The sequence below is a fragment of the Chlamydotis macqueenii genome, chromosome 8 (genome assembly GCF_036417535.1).
Source record: "Chlamydotis macqueenii isolate bChlMac1 chromosome 8, bChlMac1.mat, whole genome shotgun sequence".
Classification (NCBI taxonomy): Eukaryota; Metazoa; Chordata; class Aves; order Otidiformes; family Otididae; genus Chlamydotis; species Chlamydotis macqueenii.
In genome coordinates this window covers 1,216,070-1,241,595 of record NC_141563.1, presented here as the reverse complement: position 1 = coordinate 1,241,595, position 25,526 = coordinate 1,216,070, and the positions used below count along the sequence as shown (strand labels likewise).

At 51.4% G+C, this 25,526-nt stretch overlaps 2 protein-coding genes across 2 annotated transcripts; one reads left to right on the top strand and one right to left on the bottom strand.

Annotated features, from left to right (window-relative positions):
* Positions 1-15,652: 15,652 nt before the first annotated feature.
* Positions 15,653-17,688, top strand: LOC147599784 (olfactory receptor 6E1-like). Its single transcript, XM_086753561.1, is given in 4 exon segments — positions 15,653-15,703; positions 15,705-16,181; positions 16,184-16,313; positions 17,606-17,688. Coding segments are annotated over 4 exon segments (741 nt in total).
* Positions 17,689-23,936: 6,248 nt separating this feature from the next.
* On the bottom strand, positions 23,937-24,872 carry LOC104474593 (olfactory receptor 14A16). The gene has a single exon (XM_010130371.2). The coding sequence runs from the start codon at positions 24,870-24,872 to the stop codon at positions 23,937-23,939; it is 936 nt and encodes a 311-aa protein (XP_010128673.2).
* Between the last annotated feature and the right edge of the window lie 654 nt (positions 24,873-25,526).

The window sequence follows — 25,526 nt, the reverse complement described above, 5'->3', positions numbered from 1 at the left end:
TGGTTTTGGCATTAGAGAAAAAAAAAAAAAATGGAAAAAGGTTGAAAAGATCTTGTTTGGCTTGTAGCATAGAAAGTGGTGTTTAAAATGTGGAACTGAAGAGGAAGATGTAGAATTCACGTGTTAAATTTTGTGCAGAAGACTCAGCTCACCTGCGCAGTGCTACCTCAAGGATTTAAAAATAGCCCAACGATCTTTGGAAATCAATTGTCTAAGGAATTAGAAACATGCAAAATAATTTATCCTGAAAGACTGGTGTTGCAATATGTAGATGACATTTTAATAGCCACAGAAACCAGAGAAGAATATTTCAACTTGACTACTAACCTGCTAAATTTCTTGGGCCAAAGTGATAACAGAGTTTCCAAGAAGAAAGCACAGATTCAAAAAGAGATTGTCATGTATTTGGGATATGAGATTACAGAGGGACAAAGATGACTTGGAAATGAGAGAAAGGAGGCGATTTGCCAAATGCCGGAGCCAAAAGGAGCTAAGGAGCTGCCAACATTTCTGGGAATGGCTGGCTGGTGTCACCTGTGGATTAAAGGAATCGAAGGAGGGACCCCTTGTGTGGGGACCTGAAGCTCAAAAGGCATTCCAGAATGTAAAGGTAGCTCTGATGTCCACCCCTGCTCTGGGGTTGCCTGATTTGACCAAACCCTTTGAACTGTTTGTGCATGAAAGACAACACTTGGCTCTCAGAAGAATCCTTTCTCAGAAAAATGGAGCATGAAGAAGACCGGTTGGTTTTTTCTCCAAACAATTGGACAATGTTAGCCAAGGATGACCAGGTTGTCTAGGAGCTGTAGCAGCAACTGTCCTCCTGATTTAAGAAGCTCGTAAGCTGACAACGGGACAGCCAAGAACAGTTTATGTACTGCATGTGGTACTTTCTGTTCTGGAACAGAAAGGAGGACACTGGTTATCCCCAAGCAGGATGCTCAAACATCAAATTGTCCTGTTGGAACAAGATGATGTCCAATCGAAAACAACTACAGCAATAAATCGCGCCATCTTTTTTAATTCAATAGAAGAAGTCCTAAGTCATGACTGTCTACAGACCATCAAACAAGTTTATCCCAGCAGAAGTAACAGAAGAGTGAACATAGACCTGACCTGGAATTCGAGATATGTACTGATGGAAGCAGCTTCATGAGAAACGGAAGAAGATTGGCTGGATATGCAATAACAACAACAAACTCTGTTATTGATGCAAAGCCGCTCCCAGTGAACACCTCAGCACAAAAGGCTGAACTGATAACTAGCCCTCATAAAAGCCCTAAAATGGACAGAAGATAACAAGTGAATATGTGGACTGATTTAAAGTGTGCTTTTGGAGCAGTATATGCCCATGGAGCCACATGGAAAGAAAGAGGAATGCTGACAGCACAAGGAACATCCATTAAACACCAAGAAGAAATCCTGCACTTGCTCCAAGTGGTGCAGAAACCCAAAGAATTTGCAATTACACATTGCAGAGCCCACCAATTCGGGAATTCCCCAGTGAATATTGGAAATAAATTAGTCAATCAAAAGGCAAAGGAGGGAGCAGAAAAAGGCATCATGATAATAATGCCAGTTAAAGAAATGAGATTTGAACAACAAAGCCCAAATTACAGTAAGGTTGATTTGGAATTAGCTAAATCACTTAATTCAAATAAAAATGAAAAGTGATGGATGATTACTCCCAAAAATCAAGTTGTGGTCTCACCACAATCAAAGCTAAAACCACAGAGAAATTAATTGGGAAATAGAGGCAATGATCAGTGATTTAAGAAGACAGGTGATTAGTGTTAGGACGATAAAGTTAATAAAATCAATAACAAAAAGTGTGAAATTTGTTGAAAGAACAACCCTAGAAATATTAAATAAGCACCCCAGGAACCACATAGAAGGGAAACTTGCCTGAAAATTATTGGCAGATGGATTTTTCAGAATTGCCACAACAAAATGGATATAGATACCTATTGGTATTAGTAGATATGGCCAAAAGATTTTCCCCTGTGGCACCAATAGGCAAGAGAGGTGGCTAAAAATCTGTTAAAAGAAATAATATCAAGGTTTGGAATCCCCAAAAGAATGTCCTCAAATAGAGGTCCTCATTTTGTAGCTGATATTATTCAAATATTGAGCAAAATTCTGGGAATTAAATTGAATTTGCACACTCCTTGAAGGCCACAATCTAATAGATAAGTAAAATTTGTCAGAAAATATCTTTAAAATGGCCTCATGCTCTTCCTTAAGCACTTCTGAGAATCCAGATTCAACCCAAATCTAAGACTAAAATTAGTCCATATGCTAATGTATGGAAAATCTTCCCAGACTCCAACCCTTGTTCAAAATGTGGCTGTTCCTGGGGATAATGAAATGGAATTGTATTTGATATCCCTCGGAAGAACTCTGAATGCTTTAAAAGGGTATGGAACTGCCACAGAGCCTCTTTCTTTACATTCCACAGTTCACCATTTTCAACCAGGAGATTATGTGTACCTGAAAATTTGGGAATCAGAATCTCTTCAACAAAAATGGAAAGAACCATATCGGGTGCTTCTAACAATACATACAGCCCTTAAATGTGAACATATTGATCCTTGAATTCATTATTTGAGAGTCAAGGAAGCACCGTCTCCAGAACAGAGACAATGAATTTCTAAAGCAGCATGTCATTTAAAGTTAACACTCTCTCATTTTAATGAATTAGACAAAATCATATCAAAATATGGAACCTATCAAAGGAATTTTAGTAGTAATGTTAATAATACATTTTGTTTTACTGATTATAGAGGTTAGTTATAAGTAAACGAGACTTATTGAAAAAATTATATAAGTCTCAAAGAGGGGAAATGTTACATGACATAAAAAGCTTAATCAGTATAATTTTAGAATAATGTGTTTTTTTGAAAATTAAATATCAATATGAGGTGATTCTTGCTAACTGTAGAGCTGTAGTCACACAGGTTAAAGTTGACATGAAATCTGTTTGTCCTGAGAGGGAGCGGGCAGTCTCAGAGCTGTTCCTTTGTTAGGAGTCAGCCCAGCCTGTCTGGGGTAATTAAGAAAGGTGGCAGAACAAAGGGAGGCCTCAAACACCAGCTGTGGGAATAGGCCCTGAGCCCTCCCTTTGGAGCCAGAAAATCCAGGGCAACGCGACCTGTTCCCAAGACCGTAGCTGGAGATTTGAAGGAGGGGTTCCACCAGCGAATTCGAGGAGGGGCACTCCGACGACCCCCAAGACCACCCGAAAGACCCTCGACACAAAGGACTGAGCATGCGCAAGTGGGTGGGGAATATTATAATGCTTTCTAGGAAAACTAATGATTGTGTGTTAGTATTCTGGGAATTAGTAATGATTACGCATGAAATCACTAAATATGTGCTGTCCAGATTTCCAGACCGGCACGCACGCTAGGTGGAAGGATCCCCCGTGCATCCGGTGCCGCAATGAAGAATGCCTGCTTCTTAATGCTGCATTGGTGTTATGAGTTTGAGTCCCGATTTTGGTGACACCGACAGCCTGGTAGGTGCCCTTACAAGGAGGCTTTTGGCCCTAAAAATGGGGCTTTGGGTGCTGAAGATCGGGCTGGATGAGACAAGTGGCACTTGGTTCCGAGCTGAGCTGGCTGTGGTGCCCAGTGACTCCACACGACGCCACCCCTCTGCTGTCCTGAGTGACCACCAGAACAGACGGAGCCCAAAGTCACCCTGGGTCCGGGTGTGCTGTCCTGAGGCAGCGGCAGAGGCCAGCAGTGACACTGCCTGCTCAGACCCTCCAGGTGGGCCCTGTGGCAAGGACCGCATGGGACTGGGCTTGTTGTTCCAGAGTTATTTTTTTAAAAACGTACTTTAACACGGGCAATTTTGAGAGGAGAATTTAATCTCTCAAAGGCTCAGCGGCACCAGCAGCACAGTGACCGCAGGCTCCACCTTGATGTTGGCATTTGTCTTGATGCTGGCGTTTCTCTTGATGTTGGTGTCTCTTTGCCCAGGATGAAGATGGTCTGAGCTGCCAGGGAGCTGACCAAGGGGTCAGGGTCATTCGTCAAGGGCTTGAGAGCTGCAAGAGAAGCAAGCAGAGCAGAGATGAACCCCCACTACCTGCAGAGACCCCCAGGAGTCCCCTCCAGACCATGCCAGCCCAACCATCTCATTCTCTGGCCCGGAGAGGAGGTAAGACGAATGCCCCATGCCCCCCAACATGTTCTTCTGGCCCCAAAGAGTTTTCCTGCAGCAGTTCCAGGCGTGACAGCGCCCTGCCCGGGCTCTGTCCCGTTCCCCACCAGCCCCAGCCAGCACAGCACCGCCCCTCCTCACCATTGCAGATATCGCAGAGCTTCTCCGAGCTTCGGTCCCTCAGATACCGTGCGGCAAGCCCTAGGCACAGATCTCTTGTCAGACCTTCACTTTGCAGGGTGGCTGCCCACCCTCCTCCCCCTCAGCAGGGCTGACCCCAGGGAAGGACAGTCCCCGAGGGTGGTGGGACCGAGCGAGGCTCCCAGCGAGCCCAGCTGCGTGGTGCTGGGCCCTCCTCAGGGCTCTGGTAGCCACGGGCTGCCCCTTGTTGCCAGTGCAACAGCGGGGACTGGGGCCAGGCTGCCAGAAGAGGGTCCCCAGGGGCTGTGGCTCACCGATGAACCTGACGGCTGCCTCTCGCACGGGGGCCTGAGAGTCCTTCAAGTACGGCAGGCTCTGCTGCAGGTACTCTTCCACCCTGCTCCTCTTGTGCGCCAGCTGGAGAGAGCACATGGGCACGGGGCTGGTACCAACCCTCCCCAGCCGGCTGGAGCAGTCCTTCCCACCAGCACTGCCCTTCCCTCCCGGCATTTCCCGTCTCCAGCCAACAGCCCTGTGGGGCTGGGGTTCAGAGACAGCCAGAGGCAGAGGGAGCCTGGAGGTACTGAGATCCCTCTGTCCCGCTGCCAGGTCCCCGGATGGGCAGGGAGGAGACTTCAGCACCCAGGGGGCAGCGAGCAGGGGAGAGGGGCCTGCAGAAGAGCTCCTGGGGGCTCTGTGCTTGAAGGCAGGGAAGGAAGATGCAGCTCCAGGCGTTGGGCTCCGGGCTGGAGCAGAGCAGGGAAGGCAGAGCTGCACAGCCCACAGCACCGGGCACACAGGGCAGCCTTCGTCCAGCCTGGATCTTAGGATTTGGGGTTGTTCTCACCAAGCACTCTCCAATCCTCCATGTCTGCTCTGTCTGAGTGAGGTCCTTGAGCTCGTTCTGCTCCAGGAGCTCTGCAGCAGCTAAGAGGGCTTCCCTGGAGGCCTGAAGAGAAGCAGAGGCTCAGAGAAGGCACAAGAGCCCATGCTGTCAGCACTCCCCTCCCCACGACACCGGTCGCAGTCACTGCACCTTGGCCACGCTCCCGATCTGGTCATGCATCCGGAGGAAGAGCGGGAGCAGGGCCCTCTGCACTGCCTTCTTCAGCTTTGTACAGTTCCTCCCCACCACAGTCTTCAGCACGTCTCTGAAGAGGCTGATGGAGAGCTCCCGCACCTGGCTGGACTCCTGGTAGGGAGGAGGACAGGGGGACTTCAGCAACAGCTGCTCCCTGCCCACGCTGAGCAAGGGCGTTGGCGTGGCTGATGTGGGGGAGATGCCCCGGGGTTGGGTTCTGAACACAGGGGCTGTGGGCCAGATCTGCAGCTGCGGCTGAATAGCCCTGGGCCTGAGAGAGGCCACACAAGAGGTGGGGCCGATGCTCCGCGTGCTCCCCTAGCCACCCAGCATCCACCATCAGCCACACCGGCCGTGCCAGTGCAGAGCTCCCCAGCCACAGGCTGAAGAGAAGACCAGGCTGGCCGGAGAAAATCCCTCCGGCGCACACACGGCTGGCTCAGCCTCATCCCCCGCCACGGCGCCTGGGGAGAACGTCTGCTCCGGCCTGGCGCTGCAGCTGAGGAGGCCCTCAAAGCTCTGAGAGCAGCTCTTGGGCGGCTGGTGCTGTGCACAGGGGCTGAGCTGGGCCCCAGCGTAGGCTCTCAGGTCTCTGGTGATACCCGGAGGCATCAGCCTGCCAGGGAGAAGCCGTGCTAGGCTGCAGAGCCCAGGGGAGTGAGGAGGGGAGCAGCCCTGCCCGACCGCTGACCACAGGGCTGGGCTGACCAGCAGCTGTCCTTGCAGCGTGTCCGTTGCCTTGGCTCAGGCTCCCGCAGCAGCCTTACATTGCTGAAGAGTGGCAGGAGCTTCTCCACCAGCTGCAGAGTGAAGGGGCAGGCATTCTCCCACTTCATATAAACCAGCATTTTTCTGAAGACAAGCAGGGCCTTCATCTGAATGTCCTTATTGGCATGCTGCAGGGTCTCCAGGACGTCTCCCAGCACGACCTGCATTTTTCTTGCCTGTATGAAACACACCATCTCCTTTTTGTGAAGCAATGAAAGGCCATCCTGGCCAAACTGCTCTGGTCCCTGAGCACCAGCCTCCCGTCCGGCTTCCTGGCAGCAAGCACGGGAATTGCTGCAGTAGCCTCCTGGCTGGCGGTGGCCATGGACACACGGATGGGGATGCGAGGAGAGCAGGGGGAGGGAAGAGGTGGTAGGAGAGCAAAGACTGCCCCTGCTCAGCCACCCCCTTTTCTGAGCAGCCCGAAGGGCCGAAGGGTTGGTAACCCCCTGTGCCTGGAGAGCTCCCCAGGACAGCAGCAGGCCCCTCCATGAAGCGAAGGTGTTTGGAGCCGTCACCCCACCTCCCGACTCCCAGCCAAGACCAAGCCACCACATCACCCACTGCCCCAGCAGCCCCAGGCTGCCAACTGGGCTCCACTCAACTCTGCCCCACTCACCAGCTCAGGTCTCTATGACAGCGAAATGAGGCCTCGGAGTGTCAGCGAGAGCCCCTCCAGGCTTGAGTGCTGCAGAGACCTCCGCTCATTGTACACGGCAGCAAAATCCTCTGACCGGACGTCGCTGGCGGCCAGCAGCTGCAACGAAGAGGGCAGTGAAAGACTGGCAGAGCCTGCAGGGCTCCCCGCACCCAGCGGCTCCTGGTTCCCACTGGCAGCTCAGGGCAAGGGCACTGGGGCCAGACAGCCCGTCGTGGGGACAGCTCTGCCTGTGCAGGGCCTCTTGGATCCCCCCCGTGCCCTGCACCAGGCCGCACACAGCACGGTGTCTGCGATGGCTCCTGCTGTCCTCTGACCATGGCCAGCCTCTCCTCACGCCTCTGAGGAGCGGCTGAACAGCATTTGGGGGTAGATGGGAGGGGAGAGGGCAGGCACAGCCCTGCAGGTGAGCAAGGCCTGCTCCGGTCACTCACAGCCAGGTGCAGGATGCAGACGTCGTCGCTGATGGTGTGGAACAACTTGCACACCAGCTGGTCCTGGAGTTCACTGCGCAGCTCCCTCAAAACCTTCTCCAACGGCTGGGGCAGGGAGAAGATCACCTCCCACATGGCCAGGGCAGCGCTGCAAGCCAGAGCGTTGGGTCAGCAGGGTTAGCTGACCACCATGCTGGGCCAGGGCCCAGCACCTCCAGGATGTCCTGCAGGTTCCCAAGGGTCTGGCAGCCGGAGTCTCCGCACCCCTCTCCCCACAGGGAACAAGCCCTCAAGGGTGTCTGGGCCTCTACCTGTCAGCTGGTGGAGAGAACTTCAACAAGCTCCTCACCACTTCCTTAGGGCGCCAGTTGGCCAGGAAGAGGAGGAGTGCATCCATGCTGCGCGGGGCTGGTGTCACGCAAATGCGGTCCAGGCTTCCATGGATGGCAGTCATGATCTTTGGCACCTGGAGGGGACACAGGTGAGGATGGTGCTGCCACTGCAGCCCAGCTGTTTGCACAGCTGCTGCCACTGAAACTGCTGCCCTTCCCTTCCCTCTCTTTAGGCTTAGGAAGGCTGCAGGTGCTGGACACACTGGGGAGTGGGAGGGAGAGGTTGAGGGGTGGGCGAGGGAGGAAAGGAAGGAAGGAGGGAGGGAGGGAGGAGCAAGCCCTGAAAGGGCTCATGGGCAGGGCGATCCAGCCACAGGCCGCTTACGTCCGTCAGCCAGGAACAACGATTTTTCATGGCCTCGTCCAGCATGCTGCTGGCCCCGTCCTCGTCACAAAGGCTGTTGTCTGTCATGGCCTCGATGGCTGTGAGGATGACATCTGTCCTCTCATACGGCTCGAGGCAGTTTCCAATCATCTAGGGGGAAGCAAAGAAGGCAAGATGAATCACACCGAATGACCTGGTGGTGCTGCTTGGCTGAGGCCCACTGATTCTGGGTCCCTTTGCTCACACAAGCCTCCTGCCAATGCCACGGACCAGAGTCCCAGCAAGGGGGGACCTCATTACCTTCATCGTGTCGCTGCTATCGAGCGAAGAGTGCAACCAGTTGCCCTCGGAATCCCATCTCCGTTGCAAGTCTGGGTACTCTGGATGGTCCTCTGGCAGCGCGTTGCCTAAATGGAGGGGAAACACAGAAGAGTCAGTAAGACACAGCATTTTGCTAAGACGCTTCCTAAGCGATGAAGAGAGCTTGGAAGTAGGAATGAGTGAGGAGGGGGGTGACAACCCACAGTCAGGGGAGGAGGTGGTGGGCAGGCGTGTAAAGCTAAGGCTGATGGGTGATGGGAAGAAGATGGGAACATTCCTCAGGAATGATGAGGAAGGATTAGGAGGAAGCACAGCTTCTTGCTACAGGCACTGGAGGGACCAGCTGGCATGATGCCCGGCTGGATCTGCTCTTCACTGATAAAAGGGTTTTGGGACGCGGCAAGCAACAGCAGCTGTGGCTGCAGGGCCCACAAAACAGCCGCGTCTGAGATCCTGAGAGGAGTGATTAAGGAGAGCAGCAGAGAACAGGTCCTGTACTTGAGGTGAGCATTGAGCTTCTGCAGCAGAACGATAGAGACGACAGAGCTGGGATCGTACGGAAAGCAGCTGCCAAGGGCCATGGAGGTCAGGGAAGCTGGCTGCCATTCATGGACAGCCTCCAGCAAGCACAAGAACGGTCTGTGGCAATGCTCAGGGAAACAAGCAGAGGTGTGTGCGTCTGGAGGGACACGGCCTGCCACAGCTTCTCTTACGTCTTTGCTGCAGGATGAAACTGTAGAGGAGGTGAAGAGCATCCAGGGCTGCACAGCTGGTGTCTTTGTACTCGCAAGAGCTGAGAAGCATGAGACGTCCCAGCAGCTGTCCCAGGATCGGGATATGGATGTCCCCGTAGCAGTCAGGGCCGTCCTCCTCTGTTCCAAAGTGACAGCAGCCCTGGGCGAGGGAGGCAGAACATCAGAAGGGCTGAGGGGAGACCGTGCAGGAAGGAGGGACCAAGAGGCCTGCTTCAGGGCAGAGCCTGGCCCAGTGCCCTAGCCTGTGCCCCGACTTGCCTCGCAGGCACCCCCAGCTGCAGGCTGCTCTGGTGTGCAGGGAAGGCGAGACGGCTTGCTGGAAGGGCCCTGGCTCTTACCTCCAGTGAGAAATAGCTGGCCAGCAAATAGCTCAGCATCGCGATCCTCCCCACGGCCCTCTCGCGCACCGCTGCCATCGTGGACTTGGTGGAGGTCAGCAGCATCTGGGAGAAGAGAAGCTGCTGGTGTGCCCTGGGAGCTGCCGCCCGTGCCAGCAGAAGCAGCACTGCTGATCTCCTGGCTGGACTCGTGCAGTCGCTCCAGGCGTCCTGTGAGCTTGAGCAACGCTTGAAGAACAGCCCCTGCCAACCCCACGCTGTGCCCGTGCCAGACCTGCAAGATGTTCTGCAGCTCCTCGCTGAAGCTGGAGGCGGGAGAGCTGAGTATAAACATCTGCAGCATCGTGTCCATGGCATGCAGGGTCTGCAGGGAGGACAAAGGAGGGTGGCAGTCTTTCGGCGACCCCTCTCACTCCCAGGAGGTGGATCTGAACTCCCTGTGCAAGGGGAGGACACCCGCACTGCCTCACGGTGCCCGGGAGAGGCCTCAGGGCAGAGAAGCTGCTGTGGCCAGCGCAGCCTGCAGCACTGCACGTGGCCAGGCTCACGGGAATGGGGGAGAAGGATGAGAGTGGGAAAGCAAAGCCAGGGGCCCTGCCCAGCCTTGCACGTCCGGTTGTCTCTCGGCACAGGGCGGGCAGGTGACCCCAGGGGACCCCAGAGCTCCTGTAGCTCCCCAGTGCTCACCTCGTGGTAGAGGGAGATGTCCAGGCCCCGCATCTCCTCCTTTGGAGGAAGCTCAAAGACACTGGTGAAGCAGGCGTCTAAGAGGGGCTGCTTTTTGCCCTCCAGTACCGTCCCCACCGTGCTGCAAAGAGAGAGAGGGGCCAGTGGGACACAGGCGCTGGGCGCTGTGCCTCCAGGCACCCCTGGGGACAGAGTCAAAAGCAGGGGCTGGGCAGGTACCTCAAGGCAGCGATGGCCAGCATGGCTTGCTGTCGCACCGCCGTGCGCAGGTGGTCCTTGGGCTCCTCTTGCAGCAGTGCCTGCAGAGCACAAGCGGGATGGGAGCTGTCAGCCAGCAGCACCCCGTGCCAGCAGCATTGGCACTGCTGGGCAGGGCTGGCAGAGCCCCTCTGCCCCCCACCCCACTGCCGGCCCACAGAATGCTGCCCTTAGGACCCGGGTGCTGGGGCGTCCGCTGGCAGGACTCTGAGTCCCTGAACTCGGTGACATTCAAGTCCCCTCGGGGACAGCTTGGGACCCACGGACGCTCGCCATTGCCCCCTCCCACTCCAGCGCTGCCGTCACAGCGTGCCACTGCCAGGGAGCACTGCATGCTTCCCCAGACCCGCCGGGTGTCTCCTCACCCTGATAGTCTCTGCCAGCTCCAATCTGTGGCAGAAGACATCCAGGCCCTGCCACAAGACCTTGTGTCTGGCAGCTCGGCACAGCCTGCAGATGCTCTTGAGAAAACGCATCTTCTGGGCCTCATCCTGCAAACCAGGGACAGGGAGGCAAGGGGGAGCGTGAGAGAGGGAGGCACATGGCCAGCACGACCAGAGCCCTGGCAGCAGGCAGCAGAGCTGCGGGGCCATCAGGAGATGCAGGCACAGCTGCCAGGGCAATGACCACGGTTACCTTGCTGGTGCTCTCGAGAAAAGCCCGGATGCAGCTCACGCTTTCCTCTTCCTCTTCATAGACAGCTAACCAGCTGCCATCTAGAGCTGGAGGAGAGCAGGGAGGGCTGTAGAGAGGGCCTCAGGGCAGGAGAGAGCTGAAGAAGGAGCTCTGCTCTTCGCCCAGCCTTGTGCCTGCTCCCCTGGCACGGTCTCCCTGGGGGTGTCCGGCCTTGAGAGTGCTCAGCAAAAGGGCTGCGAGGCTGCAGCACCACACGTCAGGGAGAACCCCGAGGGTTCCTCAGGGCTGAGGAACTGGCTTGCAGATGGGCTGGAAAGGTCCGCGTCCTGCTGCCAGCCCGGGGGCCACTCACTCACCGTATTTTAGTGGCTGGGCCCTGCTGCTCCTTTTGGGAGCCCTCACCTCCTCCCAGGCCACCCTGGGACGGCTGGGGGGTCTCCTTTCCATCTTGTGGGATGGAGGAAAGGGTTGGGGAAGCCTCGGGGAAACGTCTCAGTGCTGCGGGGCTGCTCGGGGCAGCGGGAAAAGACGTGGGCTGCGCTCAGGGGCTCCTCGCCAGACCCACGCTCCTGCCCTGTCCCGTTGCTGTCCTGCCAGACACTGTGGGGTGGGGGCTGCGCTGGGTATATGCAGCACCGCGGGCTGTCACAAAGTGAGGTCACAAAGGGTCCCCACAGTGATCTGTTGCCCGGGCAACCCGCTGTCCAGCGTATGAAGATTTGGGCACTCTAATTAGGGCTTAGAGCTGAAAAAAAACCCCGGGCTTTGCACCCGCAAAATGAGGGTTTGGAACTTGCAAATGCAGATTTGGGCCCTGAAAATGAGGGTTTGAAAGTGAAAATGAGGCTTTGAAGCACAAAAATAGGGTTTGAACCCTCAACTCTTGCTTTGGTACCAAACCCTAAGGCCTTGCCCCTTAAAAATCTGAAAACCGAGTCCTTAAAATGAGGCTTTGGTCCCTGAAAAGGAGGCTTTGGAAGCTAAAAATGAGGCTTTGGTCCCAAAAGTGAGCCTCTGGACCCTATAAATCAGGCTTTGGACTCTCAATATGAGGCTTTGGACCTGCAAAATAAGACTTCATGCATTAAATGGGATGCTCTGGGCCCTTAAGGTGAATCTTTGAAACTTAAAAGTAGGCTTTGGAACTCACACGTGAGGTCCTGGAACCGAAAATTGAGAGTTTGCACCGTAGAAATGGGGCTTTCAACCCTAGAACCAAAGCATGGCACCTAAATTGAAGCTTTTGGTCCAAAAGGAGGCATTTGGATCATAAAAAGGAGAGTTTGGACTCTCAAGATACAATTTGGACCTGAAAACCAACTGTCTGGATCAAATAAACGAGGCTTTGGAGTCTGAACACAAGGCTTTGGACACTCTAGATGTGGTTTGGACTCTGAAAAGGAGACTTTACAAACTAAAGCTGAGACTTTGGACAATAAAAATCACAGAATCATTGAAAAGAATCATAGAAGCATAGAATCATAGAAGGGTTGGAAGGGACCTTCAAAGGTCATCCAGTCCAACCCCCCTGCAAGGACCAAGGACATCTCCAACTGGGTTTTGTAACTCGGACTGAATCAAGCCCTGAACACCTTGGTCTGACCCTGTTTCTGAGCACGTGGGACTGCAGACGTCCCGAGGTCCCTTCCAACCTCACTTCTCTTATAATCTTTTGATGATGCTGAGCTTTGTTTCTAACTAGAGCAGAAACCTTCTGGTTTAGGGACAGGAAATCTCCTGGGCTGCAAGTGACCATTTACACCAATTTCTATACCAGTGGAGAAGAGTCAGCACCTCAGCGCGACTCCCTCTGTGAAACAGTGAAAAGTCCTGGGCAAGGAATTGGGCTGGGGAAGGGGGGCAAGGGGCTCTGTGCACCACACAGAATGATCGTGTTTTTGTGCCTGTCGGGCTGTCAGATGTCAGTAAATATCAATGCAAATGAAAAGAAGAAGAGCTGAAGACAAACATGCAAAGCAAAGGAATGTGTCAGCAGACTTTCCAGCTTTTGCTCACTTTTCTGGGTTTTCTCACTGTTTTTTGAAATGGAAAAAGTTTTCCAGGATTGGGAATGGATGTAGGACACAAATATTTTCAGCTGCAGGGACACAGACACCCGGTGCCAGTGCAGATGCCCTGGGAACTCCTGCCCAGCCGTCACCTGCAGCTTGCAAGGAGCTCTGGTCTCCCACAGGTCCTGTGTGACAGATGCCAATCCCAGGCCAGCACCTCAGGTACCCCGGGGCCCCTAAAAGTGGCACTGCCTGTTCATGGCCAGACAGCTAGTATGGTACTGCAAAGGTGCACTATCTTATTTTTTACATTTAGATAAAACATACAAGCACATTTTCCTCAGCTGAAGCATTCCAGCGCTTTTAAGAAACGGCAATGTTTCCCCACCATGACAGAATGGAACCTGCGAGGAAGTGTACTTATGGCAGGAGGAGAAGCATTGGCCTTCCCCTGTACGTGCATCACCACTACTCTGTTATTTCATGTCCCTCCTCATTCCGGTGTTTCCACCTCTCCTGATGTCTAAGGACGTCTTTCAGCAGACTAAATGAATGCAGGCCCTTCCCATGGCTCCCAGGTTTCCTCATCTGCTGGCTCTTTGGTCATTCACCGGTCTGGTTTCTGCTTTGAGCCTCAGGGAGTTAGAAACGTGCTTCATCTTTCTGGAGTCTAATTAACCGTGAATTGTGTTTACATCTGTCCTTTCTTACCTTTCTGTCAGGTGGCCGATGAGGGCACTGCTGGGCTTGGGGTGGTGAGGAGCAAGGTTGTCCAAGCAGAGTTCAAGGGACTGCTTTTCCTTCCTTGCCAGACCTCCTTAGGAGACAGCCTGGATCAACGTCCGTTGCAGAGTGCTGCTCTCCCTTCTTCAGTAGACTGGAGAAGCAGGCAAAATGCCCTTAAGAAGCAAAGCTAACTTTTTATTAAGTACTCTGTGACCTCTTTACTGACGTCCCTGAAACATCTCCACTTAGCTCTACAAGACATGAAGACTTGAAAACATGTGTAGAAACCAAAAGGCACATGACATCTTTCTGCACGGTAATGAGCCCCAGGGTGCTTTGGGTGCTGAGTCCGTGAACCTGAGCGACTGCGAGGAGATTTGCACAAACCTTTCAAGGAATCAAAGTCGGAAGCAAAACCCAAAGGACCTTGAAGCATTACTGGGTCCCTCTGAGGGCCACAACTGGCACAGCCTCTCCATGGACTTGTTACAGCAGATAACTGGAGGCCATGATAAGAGGCAGGCAGAGGTAAGGACCAGGCAACGCTGGTGCTGAGAAAACCCTTGGTTTGTTTGACAAAAGATGATGAGCAAGGCCTGAGCCCCATCCCTAGGGAAGGGAGCTCTTGTCCCTTAGGTGTTGCTCAGGGCTCTTCCTGCACATGTGGGAGGTGCAATGCCAAGTGAAGGAGAATGGTTTCACAGCTCCTGGCCTCCTGGGGTGGGTGTGAGTAGACAACAACACCCCATTGCCCTGAGGATGATGTGTCTCCTGTTAGGCCTCAATGGCAGGGTCATCAGCCATAGCCAAGGGGACAAAGACCCCAACCTTGTTCTCACAGCAGGATGTCCCTCCCGGTACTGGTGTCTCTCCATCCCCAGGAGCTCTTCTTTGAATCACAAAGCCACGGGCTGGTCCAGAATCCCTCTGAGGAACTTTTGCACCACAGCACTACCCTCAGGATGACATTTCTTTATCCTCAGGTCCACTCTGGTCCTCCAAAGCTGCAGTTTCTGATGTTTATTCCTTCTCATGCTGTTTCTCACCACCAAAATATAGTGCCATCATCTTAGTAAGAAATTTTCAAGCTGTTTGAGCTACTACTGTTGTTCTCTCAGCCACCCCTTCACCAGGCTGAAGAACTCCATGTCTCTCAGCCTCTCCAACTGATACAGGGAATTAAAGGTCTGCTAAATATTGCTTGATGTAGGGGACTGACTGTCCGCTAGAGAATGCCTAACAATCCTGTTTGCCTTGAAACTCACTTAAGCTTATCAGGGGCTGGTATGTGTCAAGGACTAATATGTCTAGCAAAGGATGGAATGTTAGTTCCACCACACATTCATTCAGAAGTCGAGAAAACTGCTGAAATCACCCAGTGAAAGGAGAGCATGGGTGAATGACTAAAGTTCATCTAGAGGAAGATCAGACCCCTGAAGAAGTAAATGCCCACCAGAGACAGATCTGAAATGCTAACACAAGTGGTTTTTTAATAACCCAGCCTTACTCATGCACATGTATGTCTGTATTGTGCAATCCTATGGATATGTGTACCTGCACCATATAAATTTGGGGTAAAATGTGCTGTTGGTGTGCGTGCTTTTGGAGGAGCGATCCCCCACGCACCAGATGCCGAATAAACATGCCTGCTTTAGAACTCTCTCCGAGTTGTAGAGTTTGATCCGCACATCAGTTCCGGAGAAAGAATTCTTTATGAGTGTTTGAAAAAGGTAGAGAAAAGACAATAAATTCTCTGATGACTCTCTCCAAAATGTGAAACGGAAAAATCAGAGTGTGAGAAATGCTTGAAGAACTATCTCTGTGTTATACCGGAAGGCTGCAAAAAAGGAAAGAAGCAGAGAAGGAAGGATAGACTCTTTCATCCAGACTGAAACTATCACACTTGGTTTTTGCCAGGTGCCTGTCCCACAGGATGAATTGAAATTCAGCATGGGACCTGAAAACGAAACTGCAGTGACTAGGTTCATCCTGGGGGGTTTCTGGGCTTGATCAAAGACTACAGCTATTTCCCTCTCTGGCGTTTCTGCCGATATACCTGACAATAGTGATGGGGAACGCAACCATCATTTTCCTCGTGTGTGTGGACCACCGCCTGCAAACCCCCATGTACTTTTTCATCAGCAATCTGGCCTTCCTGGAAATCTGTTTTACATCGTCCATAAGCATCAAACTGTTCACGATCCTGAGTTCTGGTAGGAGAACAATCTCACTGAGCAGCTGCTTTGCCCAATCCTATTTCTATTTCGCCCTGTGCTGTACAGAGTTTGTTCTACTTGTTGTCATGTCCTTTGACCGCTGTGTTGCCATCTGCCAGCCTTTGCGTTACGCTGCCATCATGAAGCCTCAGCTCTGCATCCACCTGGTTGTTGCTGCTTGGGTCATAGGCTTCGCACTCGTGAGTTACGGCCTGGTCCTCCTCTCCGAGCTGACTTGCTGTGGCTCAAACAAGATCCACCATTTTTTTTTTGGGACAGCTCCCCCTTATTCAACCTGTCGTGCTCTGACACCAGCCTGCTTTGGAAAACGGACTCTGTTTTCTTATCATTTGTCATGCTGGGAACCTTATGTTTAACTCTGGCATTTTACAAGGGCATCCTTTTCTGTGTTCTACATCTTCCAGCAGCCTCTGGGAGGAAAAAAGCTTTTACTACCTGTCGTAGTTCAGCCCCGATCGGGACCAGACTACGCAGTCTCTCTCTCGCTCCCCCCACCCTCTGAAAGAAGAGGAGGAGATGATATAAGAAAAACGGCTCAAGGTTTGAGATAAGGACGGGGAGAAATCCTTAAAGTTACCGTCATGGGCAAAACAGACTTGACTTGGGGAAAACTCTTCATTTATTTCTAAAACTAGCAGGAGAATGAGGCAGGGAACAAGATAACCCTCCCTCTTCCCGGGCTTAACATTATCTATACTACCTCCCCTCCCGAGCGGCATGGTGGGGGGAAGGGAATGGGGGTCACGGTCAGTTCATCGCACGTTGTTTTATGCCGCTGTGTCATCGTCGGGGAAAGAACTCCTCGCATTCCTCCTCTGCTCCAGCGTGGGGTCCCTTCCACGGGCCACAGTCCTTCGTGAAACTGCTCCGGCGTGGGTCATCTCTTTCACGGGGTGCAGTCCCTCCAGAACGGCTGCCCCAGTGGGTCCTCCACGGGCCACAGCCTCCTTCAGGCCTCCACCTGCTCCGGCGTGGGGTCCTCCACGGGCTGCAGGTGGATCTCTGCCCCTCCGTGGACCTCCATGGGCTGCAGGGGGACAACCCGCTCCACCATGGTCTTCACCACGAGTTGCAGGGGAATCTTGGCCAGGAGCCATATTACTCCTCCCCCTCCTTCTTCACTGACCTTGGCGTCTGCAGCCGTTCCTCACAACAGGCTGGCAGATGCCTCTCAGGATCTTTCTACATCTTATTCACTTCTCATCTCCTCTCCACTTCTTGCAGCCAGGCCGGGCCGAGTTGGGCCCAGTTGGCTGCCCAGTGGGAGGCCAGAGGGTGAGGCCTGCAAGGCCCATGAGGCTTGCGCCTCCCCCTCTCTGCCCCCCGCTCAGCTGCTCCACATCTCTCCTTTTTTTTTTCTGTTTTCCCCTACTTAAATACGTTATCGCGGAAGCATTATCACGGGACATTCTGCTACCAATTGGCTCGGCCTTGGCCAGCAGCGGGTCCGCCCTAGGCCCAGCCGAGTCCACTGAACAGAGGGGAGCGACTTCTAGCAGTTTCCTATCGAAGCTACCACCTCATGCCCCCCCTCACTAACAAAGCCAGAACAAAGGTCAGGACAAGGCAGGTGCTGTTGTTATGGTGCTTTGGGACATTTAAAGAGAGATTGCCCGAAAAATGCAGACGGAAAAAATTTTCCACCCCAAAAATGTCGTCATTGTAGGAAAGGAAAACATTGGTCTAACGAATGTCATTCCAGATATCACGCTGATGGACAGCCCTTATCAGATCACTGAGGAAATGTGAGGCGGGGGGCGAGGCCGCGCGCCCCGGACAATCAAATAAATATGTGTCACACTGTGTGGTGGGCGACCTCACTCCAGCCACCGCAGGGAGTGTGGGGCTGGAGCTGGCCGCTGCCCACTCAGCTACAATAACAACAACTGATGTAATTCTTATCCCGACGGGAGTTTGGGGTCCGATGGAAAAGGGATGCATGCTTTGCTAATTGGTAAGTCATCAACCACTAAACTGGGACTTGTTGTTTTACCTGCAATCATTGATTCAGATTACAGTGGAGAAATTCAAATCATGACATGGACACCGGTGCCTCCTTGTTTATCTCAGCAGGACAGCGTATCGCTCATCTTGTACCTTTTTAAGGGGAAACTTCTGGGAAATTGGGACATACAGGTAAAAAAGGTTTTGACAGCACTGGAAAACCGCAGGTATTGTGGACAAAATCTATAAAGGGGACACAACCTATGATAACATGCGCCATTGATGGACGCTGTTTTACAGGACTTGTAGATACTGGTGCGGATGTCTCTATCATCCAGAGTTCTGCCTGGCCGCCAGAATGGCCCACAGCAGACCCTGCCTCCACGATTGTGGGAATATGAAGAATGCAGTGACCAAGACAAAGTGCACATCTTCGAGAGATCATCGGACCAGATGGACAGGTAGCCCGTGCTGCTCCTTTCATTGCTCCAGTTCCGTGCACCTTATGGGGTCGAGACGTGCTTGGACAGTTCGGAACTACAGTCCACATAGCAGAACCAAAACAGAGAAATTGTATGCAGAGAACATCAAACAACCGATCAGAGCCTGGCAGCAACCGATTTTCAAACTCACCTGGCCAACACAACAACCTGTGTGGGTTGACCTATGGCCCCTACGTCGAGAATGCCTGGAACAACTGCATAGGCTAGTGGAGGAGCAGTTGGCAGCTGGCCACATCACGCCCTCCCTGAGCCCTTGGAACACTCCTGTGTTTTGTATTCCAAAAAAGAAGGGTAGATGGTGCTTGCTACAGGACCTCAGAGCAATTAATGCTGTAATTGAGCCTATGGGAGCTCTTCAGCCAGGGATGCCCTCACCATCTATGCTTCCAGCCAATTGGCCTTTACCAGTGATTGATTTAATGGACTGTTTTTTCACTATTTTTTCTTTCCACAGGCAATCGAAAATCGTCAAGGATGGTGATGTCTCCTTGAACTACCAATCATGTTGTCAATAATTGCTAATGTCTTTCAGCCTTTTGCAGTTCTGTTTCAATGGGAAGAGAGTGCAAAAGACCCTCTACGAGTAATTGAATGGCTCTTTTTGCCACATTCTCAATCAAAAACGGTGGTAACAATTCTTGAAGCTTATGCTAAATTGATACAAAAGGGAAGGGCCAGATTACAGGCTCTTGATGGAATAGATCCATGTGTAATTTTTGTTCCTGCAACCAAAGAAAATTTGAATTGGCTTCCTGCTGAAAAATCTCAATATGCAAATTGCTTTGGCTGACTTTCAAGGCCAAATCTCTATTCATTATCCCACACATCGAATTTGGGCTGAAATTACTAAATTGCCCCTGTATACAAAATTACGTTGCAGACCAACCCCTGTACAAGGCATTACTGTCTTTACAGATGGCTCTGGCAAATCAAGGAAAGCAGCCATGGGATGGAAACCATCCCCAGAGGCAGAATGGCAACATGAAGTAAAAATTGTTCCGCAAGGCTCAACTCAAGTAATTGAGTTGGTTGCAGTAAACATGGCTTGTTAAAATTTAACGATGACCCTGTTAATCTTGTCACAGATTCGTTTCATGCAGCAGGGATAGTAGCGAGACTTGATTATTCAATGATTAAGAATGTGGAGAACTCTTTTTTAATGGCTGAACTTTGCATGCTTTGGTCTCTAATAGATCAAAGAAAGCATGATTTCTATGTGATGCATGTTCGATCTCATACTGATTTACCTGGTCCTATAACAGAAGGTAATCAATTAGCAGATTTCTACACCATGTTTGCAATAGTTCCTAATAGATTTGAGCAAGCTAATTTGTCACATTCCTTTTATCATCAAAATGCTAGAGCACTTCAAAGACATTTTCAGCTAACCATGACTCAGGCACGTAGTGTTCTTGCAGCCTGTCCTGATTGTCAACTCATAGCCCCGTTGCCTGCAGAGAAAGGAGTTAACCCACGTGGAATTAAAGGTAACGAGTTGTGGCAAACAGATGTCACACACTTTGGAGAGTTTGCAAAAATGAAAAATGTGCATGTAACAGTAGATACTTTTTCTGGGTATCTCGTTGCTACTGCACACATGGGAGAAAGTGCACGTGATGTTTGTAAACCTTGGCTAACCTGTTTTGCAATTTTAGGTGTTCCACGATGAGTGAAGACTGACAATGGGCCTGCTTATAGCTCTGCACACGTTCCAGTATTTTTACAACAATGGGGTATTGAACATGTCACAGGTATTCCTCATTCACCCACAGGTCAAGCAATTATTGAGCGAACTCACAAGATTTTGAAAGAACAGCTCAATAAACAGAAAAGGGGGAATATGGGGTTGGAATCTCCACAGGAAAGGTTATGGAAAGCAACTTAAGTCCTTAATTTTTTGAATCAAGATGAGAGGTATATGTCAAAATATGAAAAACAACATGGGTTATCCATACCTTTTCAAAGTAAACCATTGGTAAGGGTAAAGAATCCAATTACAGGACAATGGGAAGGATCCAAAGATTTAATAACTTGGGGTCGGGGATATGCTTGTGTTTCTACAGGTGATCGACTGCAATGGGTTCCATCGCGTTTTGTGCGACCCTACGTCTCGGATTCATCAGAGGAGTCACAGGATTGCCCGCTGTCAGCTTGAATGCACCTAATAGCAATGTCTGGCTGGTTCTTGCTAAAGCAACCAACTAAAGTACCGTGCGTCTTTCTATGGCTACACCAACCGCTCCTTTTCGTACCTGTTTGGTAGGCGTACCATTAGCAAGTCAGGAATTAGATACTTTTTACAATGTCTCAGTGCAAAGTCCCTGAAAAAAAACAGGTGTCATTGAGCCTCTCTGGTGGTGTCATGAGACACGGCGAAAGACCACCTCACAATCACGAGGTTGGTATAATACCTCACTAAATGTGACACATGATTTTCCAGCCTTACCAATTCAACCACAGGAATTGGACATTTTGGGTACATTGAAAAGTCACATTTGTTTCTCTTTGAACTACACAGCTAAAATATACATGAATAGTTCTGGGTTGGATGTTTCACCACACAGAAATTTTTTTAAGAACTGGACTTGGTGTAGTAACACTGCATCAAGTAAGATTATCCCTGGAATTGATGCTATTGGCCTTCCTGAAGATATTTTTTTTTTATTTGTGGGCATAGGGCATGGAAAGGTAGTCCTGGGAAGGCTGTGGGAGGACCATATGCTTTTGGCCAACTAACGCTATTTCGTCCTAATATCCCATCTCATAATTTGACATATCAACTCAGTCATTGTTGTGGTTTTGTATAGTGAGGGGGGCCTAAGGTGGTAGCTTCTGTAAGAAACTGCTAGAAGTCGCTCCCCTTTGTTCAGTGGATTTGGCCGGGCCTAGGGCAGACCTCCTGCTGGCCAAGGCCGAGCCGATTGGTAGCAGAATGTTCCGTGATAACGCCTCTGCAATAACGTATTTAAGTAGGGGAAAACAGAAAAAAAAGGAGAAGAGAAGATGTGAAGAAGCTGAGCGGGGGCAGAGGCGGAGAGGGGGAGGCGGAGGCCTCATGGGCCTTGCAGGCCCTCTGGCCTCTCGCCAGGCGGCCGACTGGGCCCGACTGGGCCCGGCCTGGCTGCAAGAAGTGGAGAGGAGATGATAAGTGAATAAGATCTAAAAACATCCTGAGAGACATCTGCCAGCCTGTTGTGAGGAACGGCTGCAGACGCCAAGGTCAGTTCAGAAGGAGGGGGAGGAGTAATGCGGCTCCTGGCCAAGATTCCCCTGCAGCCCGTGGTGACAACCATGGTGGAGCAGGTTGTCCCCCTGCAGCCCATGGAGGTCCACGGAGGAGCAGAGATCCACTTGGAGCCCGTGGAAGACCCCACATCGGGGGATGTGGAGGCCTGAAGGAGGCTGTGGCCCGTGGCGGGCCCACTCGGGAGGCATTCTGGAGAGACTGTACCCCGTGGAAGAGATGACCCACACCGGAGCAGTTTCACGAAGGACTGTGGCATAGGGGTGGGACCCCACAACGAAGCAGGGGAGGAATGTGAGGAGTTCTTCCCCTGACGGTGAAGCAGTGGCGTAAAACAACGCATGATGAACTGACTGCAACCCCCATTCCCTCTTCCCCCCTGTGCTGCTTGGGGGGGAAGGTAGTAGAGATAATGTTAAGCCTGGGAAGAGGGAGGGGTGGGGGGACGTTATCTTGTTCTCTGTCTCATTATCCTGCTGTTTGTAGTAATAAATGAATAGTTTTCCCCAAGTCAAGTCTGTTTTGCCCATAACGGTAACTTTAAGGATTTCTCCCTGTCCTTATCTCAAACCTCAAGCCGTTTTTCCTTATATTATCTCTCCCTATTCTCTCGGAGGATGGGGGGAGTGAGAGAGAGACTGCGTAGTCTGGTCCCGATCGGGGCTGAACTACAACAGTCATCGTATGAGACGAGCTGTAAAAACGTTCCCAGAGAACCATGATTCAAATGTACAATTCTGGAATGCAGCTGATAGAATTTTTGGTTCCTTAATTGCATCCATAGGGACTGCACACGCATTAAATATGATTAATAAGTTAGAATTTTGGCTTGCTAGAGAAAGCAATGTAACTAGTATCATTTTGCAAGGCCTATTAATGGATATTAACTGAATAAGGCATGCTACATTACAGAACTGAGCAGCGATTGATTTTCTACTCTTAGCTCAAGGCCACGGATGTCAGGGTTTCGAAGGCCTGTATTGTATGAACCTTAGTGACCACTCGGGATCAATTCACGCGAGTATTGATCAACTGAAGGCTTTGACCCAGCAATTGAAGTTACATTCAGAAGAGGACTTCTTTGGTTTTCTTCCATGGTTTGGGAACCTTGGGCTATGGCTTAAAAGACTTGTTATTTTATGCTTATCAGGGATATTTGTCTTTTTTCTGATTTGTATCTGTACTCCATGTTTTTTAACTTGTGTGCAACGAATGATGGAACGCAGTATTAACAAGGTTATGCTTTTGCATGTCAATGTAGCGCTTGCTTTGGCTCTCTTAAACAAAAAGGGGGAAATGTAGTGGATGGGAATACGAGCAAGTGCATTGATGTGAGCGAATGGAGCAAAGTGAGTAATGCAGATGGAATATGGGTGAATGTATCGAAGCGAACAGGACCTGAGCACAACGGCCAAAGCAAGATTACGTGCTGAGAAGCAACGGTACGATGGACAAAGTAAGAAGTAAGTGATGAATAACAATGCTACAACATCAATCAGGAGTGTGAAGCTAACTGGACAAATAGTGGGGGGGTAGAGATCATGCAAATAGTTGTCCTATAGGAATAGAAATCGTAGACAAAGAGCATCCAGGTAAAGAGTATAAAACACTGCTTATAATAATAAACGTGCCCTCAGTGCTGCACTTTGACTCGCTTGCTGTCTCGCTCCTTACTTTGTCGCCGTATGCCACAGAGACATCAAACCACCACCCGAAAAATGGAACTTTGGTTAAACAATAGGATTAGAGTCTTCCTGTTATCTTGCAAGCAAACTCCTGTTGTCCTGCGAGCCTGAATGCAGAGCTGATGCTGAGAAATTTAGCCCTACACTGTCACTGCGCGACAACATAACGACCCCCCCTACCGGGATCCCATCACAGACACGGGATGACACAGACACGGATGCCGTGGAGTCAGCTCTCAACTTACTGCTGCGTCACATTGCAATATATACCCGTCCATCCACTACACAAGCGCGTACACCCGCTACGCACGCGAACGCACCCACCCCCTATGCCCATGTACCTATCTGCACCTAGCACGAGGTGTTGCGTCAGCAAGCGCGCGAATCGTTCTGGACCGCCCTTCCTGTGCACGTGCAGCCCCGCTCGCAGCCTTCTTGCTGCCTTGCAGGGCCACATAACGTACAAAGACCTCTGGCTCAGACAGGGTGGGTTCATGCACCTGGGAAAGTGAAGTGGATGTAGGCATTCCTGGACAAGCCAGATTATCAAACATAAAATGCCCAAAAGAGAGAAAGTTCCAGAAAGGAATCAGAAATCACTGCAGAAAAGGCACAAACAGCTTATAGGTACTGAGGGACAACTGATTGAATCAGTTTCTTCAGCGCATCTCTGAGCTCCTGGTTCCTCATGCTGTAGATGAGGGGGTTCACTGCTGGAGGCACCAGCGAGTACAGAACTGCCACCATCAGGTCCAGGGCTGTAGAAGAGATGGAGGGAGGCTTCAGGTAGGCAAACATGCCAGTGCTGATAAACAGGGAAACCGCGGCCAGGTGAGGGAGGCACGTGGAAAAGGCTTTGTGCCGTCCTTGCTCAGAGGGGATCCTCAGCACAGCCCAGAAGATCTGCATATAGGACACAAAAATGAACACAAAACACACAAAGAATAAACAAATACTAAACACAAGGACTCCAATTTCCCTGAGGTAGGAGTCTGAGCAGGAGAGCTTCAGGATCCGGGGCACCTCACAGAAGAACTGGTCCACAGCACTGTCCTGGTAGAGTGGCAGTGAAAATGTATTGGCTGTGTGCAGGACAGCGTTTAGAAACCCACTGGCCCAGGCAGCTGCTGCCATGTGGACACAAGCTCTGCTGCCCAGGAGGGTCCCGTAGTGCAGGGGTTTGCAGATGGCAACGTAGCGGTCATAGGCCATGACGGTGAGAAGAAAAAACTCTGCAGCTAACAAGAAGAATAGAAAGAAGACCTGAGCAGCACATCCTGAGTAGGAGATGGCCCGTGTATCCCAGAGGGAATTGGCCATGGATTTAGGGACAGTGATGGAGATGGAGCCCAGGTCGATGAGGGAGAGGTTGAGGAGGAAGAAGTACATGGGGGTGTGGAGGCGGTGGTCGCAGGTTATGGCAGTGACGATGAGGCCGTTGGCCAGGAGGGCAGCCAGGTAGATGCCCAGGAAGAGCCAGAAGTGCAAGAGCTGCAGCTCCCGTGTGTCTGCGAAGGCCAGGAGGAGGAAGTGGGTGATGGAGCTGCTGTTGGACATTGGCTCCCTCTGTGCGTGGGGACCTGGACAAGGAGGAAAAGGCAGTGAGAAGTCAGGGCACTCTTCTCTGACCAAAACCTATTCCAGTTCTCATGGAAAACCCCCAGAGTGCCTCTTCCTATACTGGAATGTCTTTGGCGGGCTCCCTTCGTGAGGGCCAGGTGGTGCTGGCTGAGGGTGCCACTGGGAGGTGGGGGCTCTGCCCTGGGCTCTGAAGGTGTCAGTCCTGCTCTGCAGCAGTAGGCAAATAGGAGCACAGTGATCTCAGATTAAATCCACTTTTGATACCAAAGAGCTTCTCAGCATTGTCCTTTCCGATTCACCCGAATGCAGAGCAGAGCTGTGGGAATCTGGGTTTGTTTACTCTTTTGCAGTTGCCTCACCACCCCTGAGGAGTGTTTTTGAGGCAGAAATCCTTGGCGTTCTTGCTGCGCTCCAAGTGAAACGCTGTGGGTGCTGACAGGCAAAGGGATTGTCCCTTAGTGCAGGGTACGGAGAGCTGGTCTGTCCAACAGCCCTGCTCTCAGCTGCCCTTTCCCTGCAGCTCCTTGAGCCTGAGGAGGATCACACTCCGATGTTCCCTGTAGAAGAAACTGGATCCTGCTGAGAGCAGAGGAACCCAGTTTCCAAGTGCAGCTGTGCAGACCCCTCCAC

Coding starts and splice junctions, on each gene's coding strand:
- LOC104474593 (XM_010130371.2), bottom strand. CDS start 24,872: ATGTCCAACAGCAGCTCCATCACCCACTTCCTCCTCCTGGCCTTCGCA.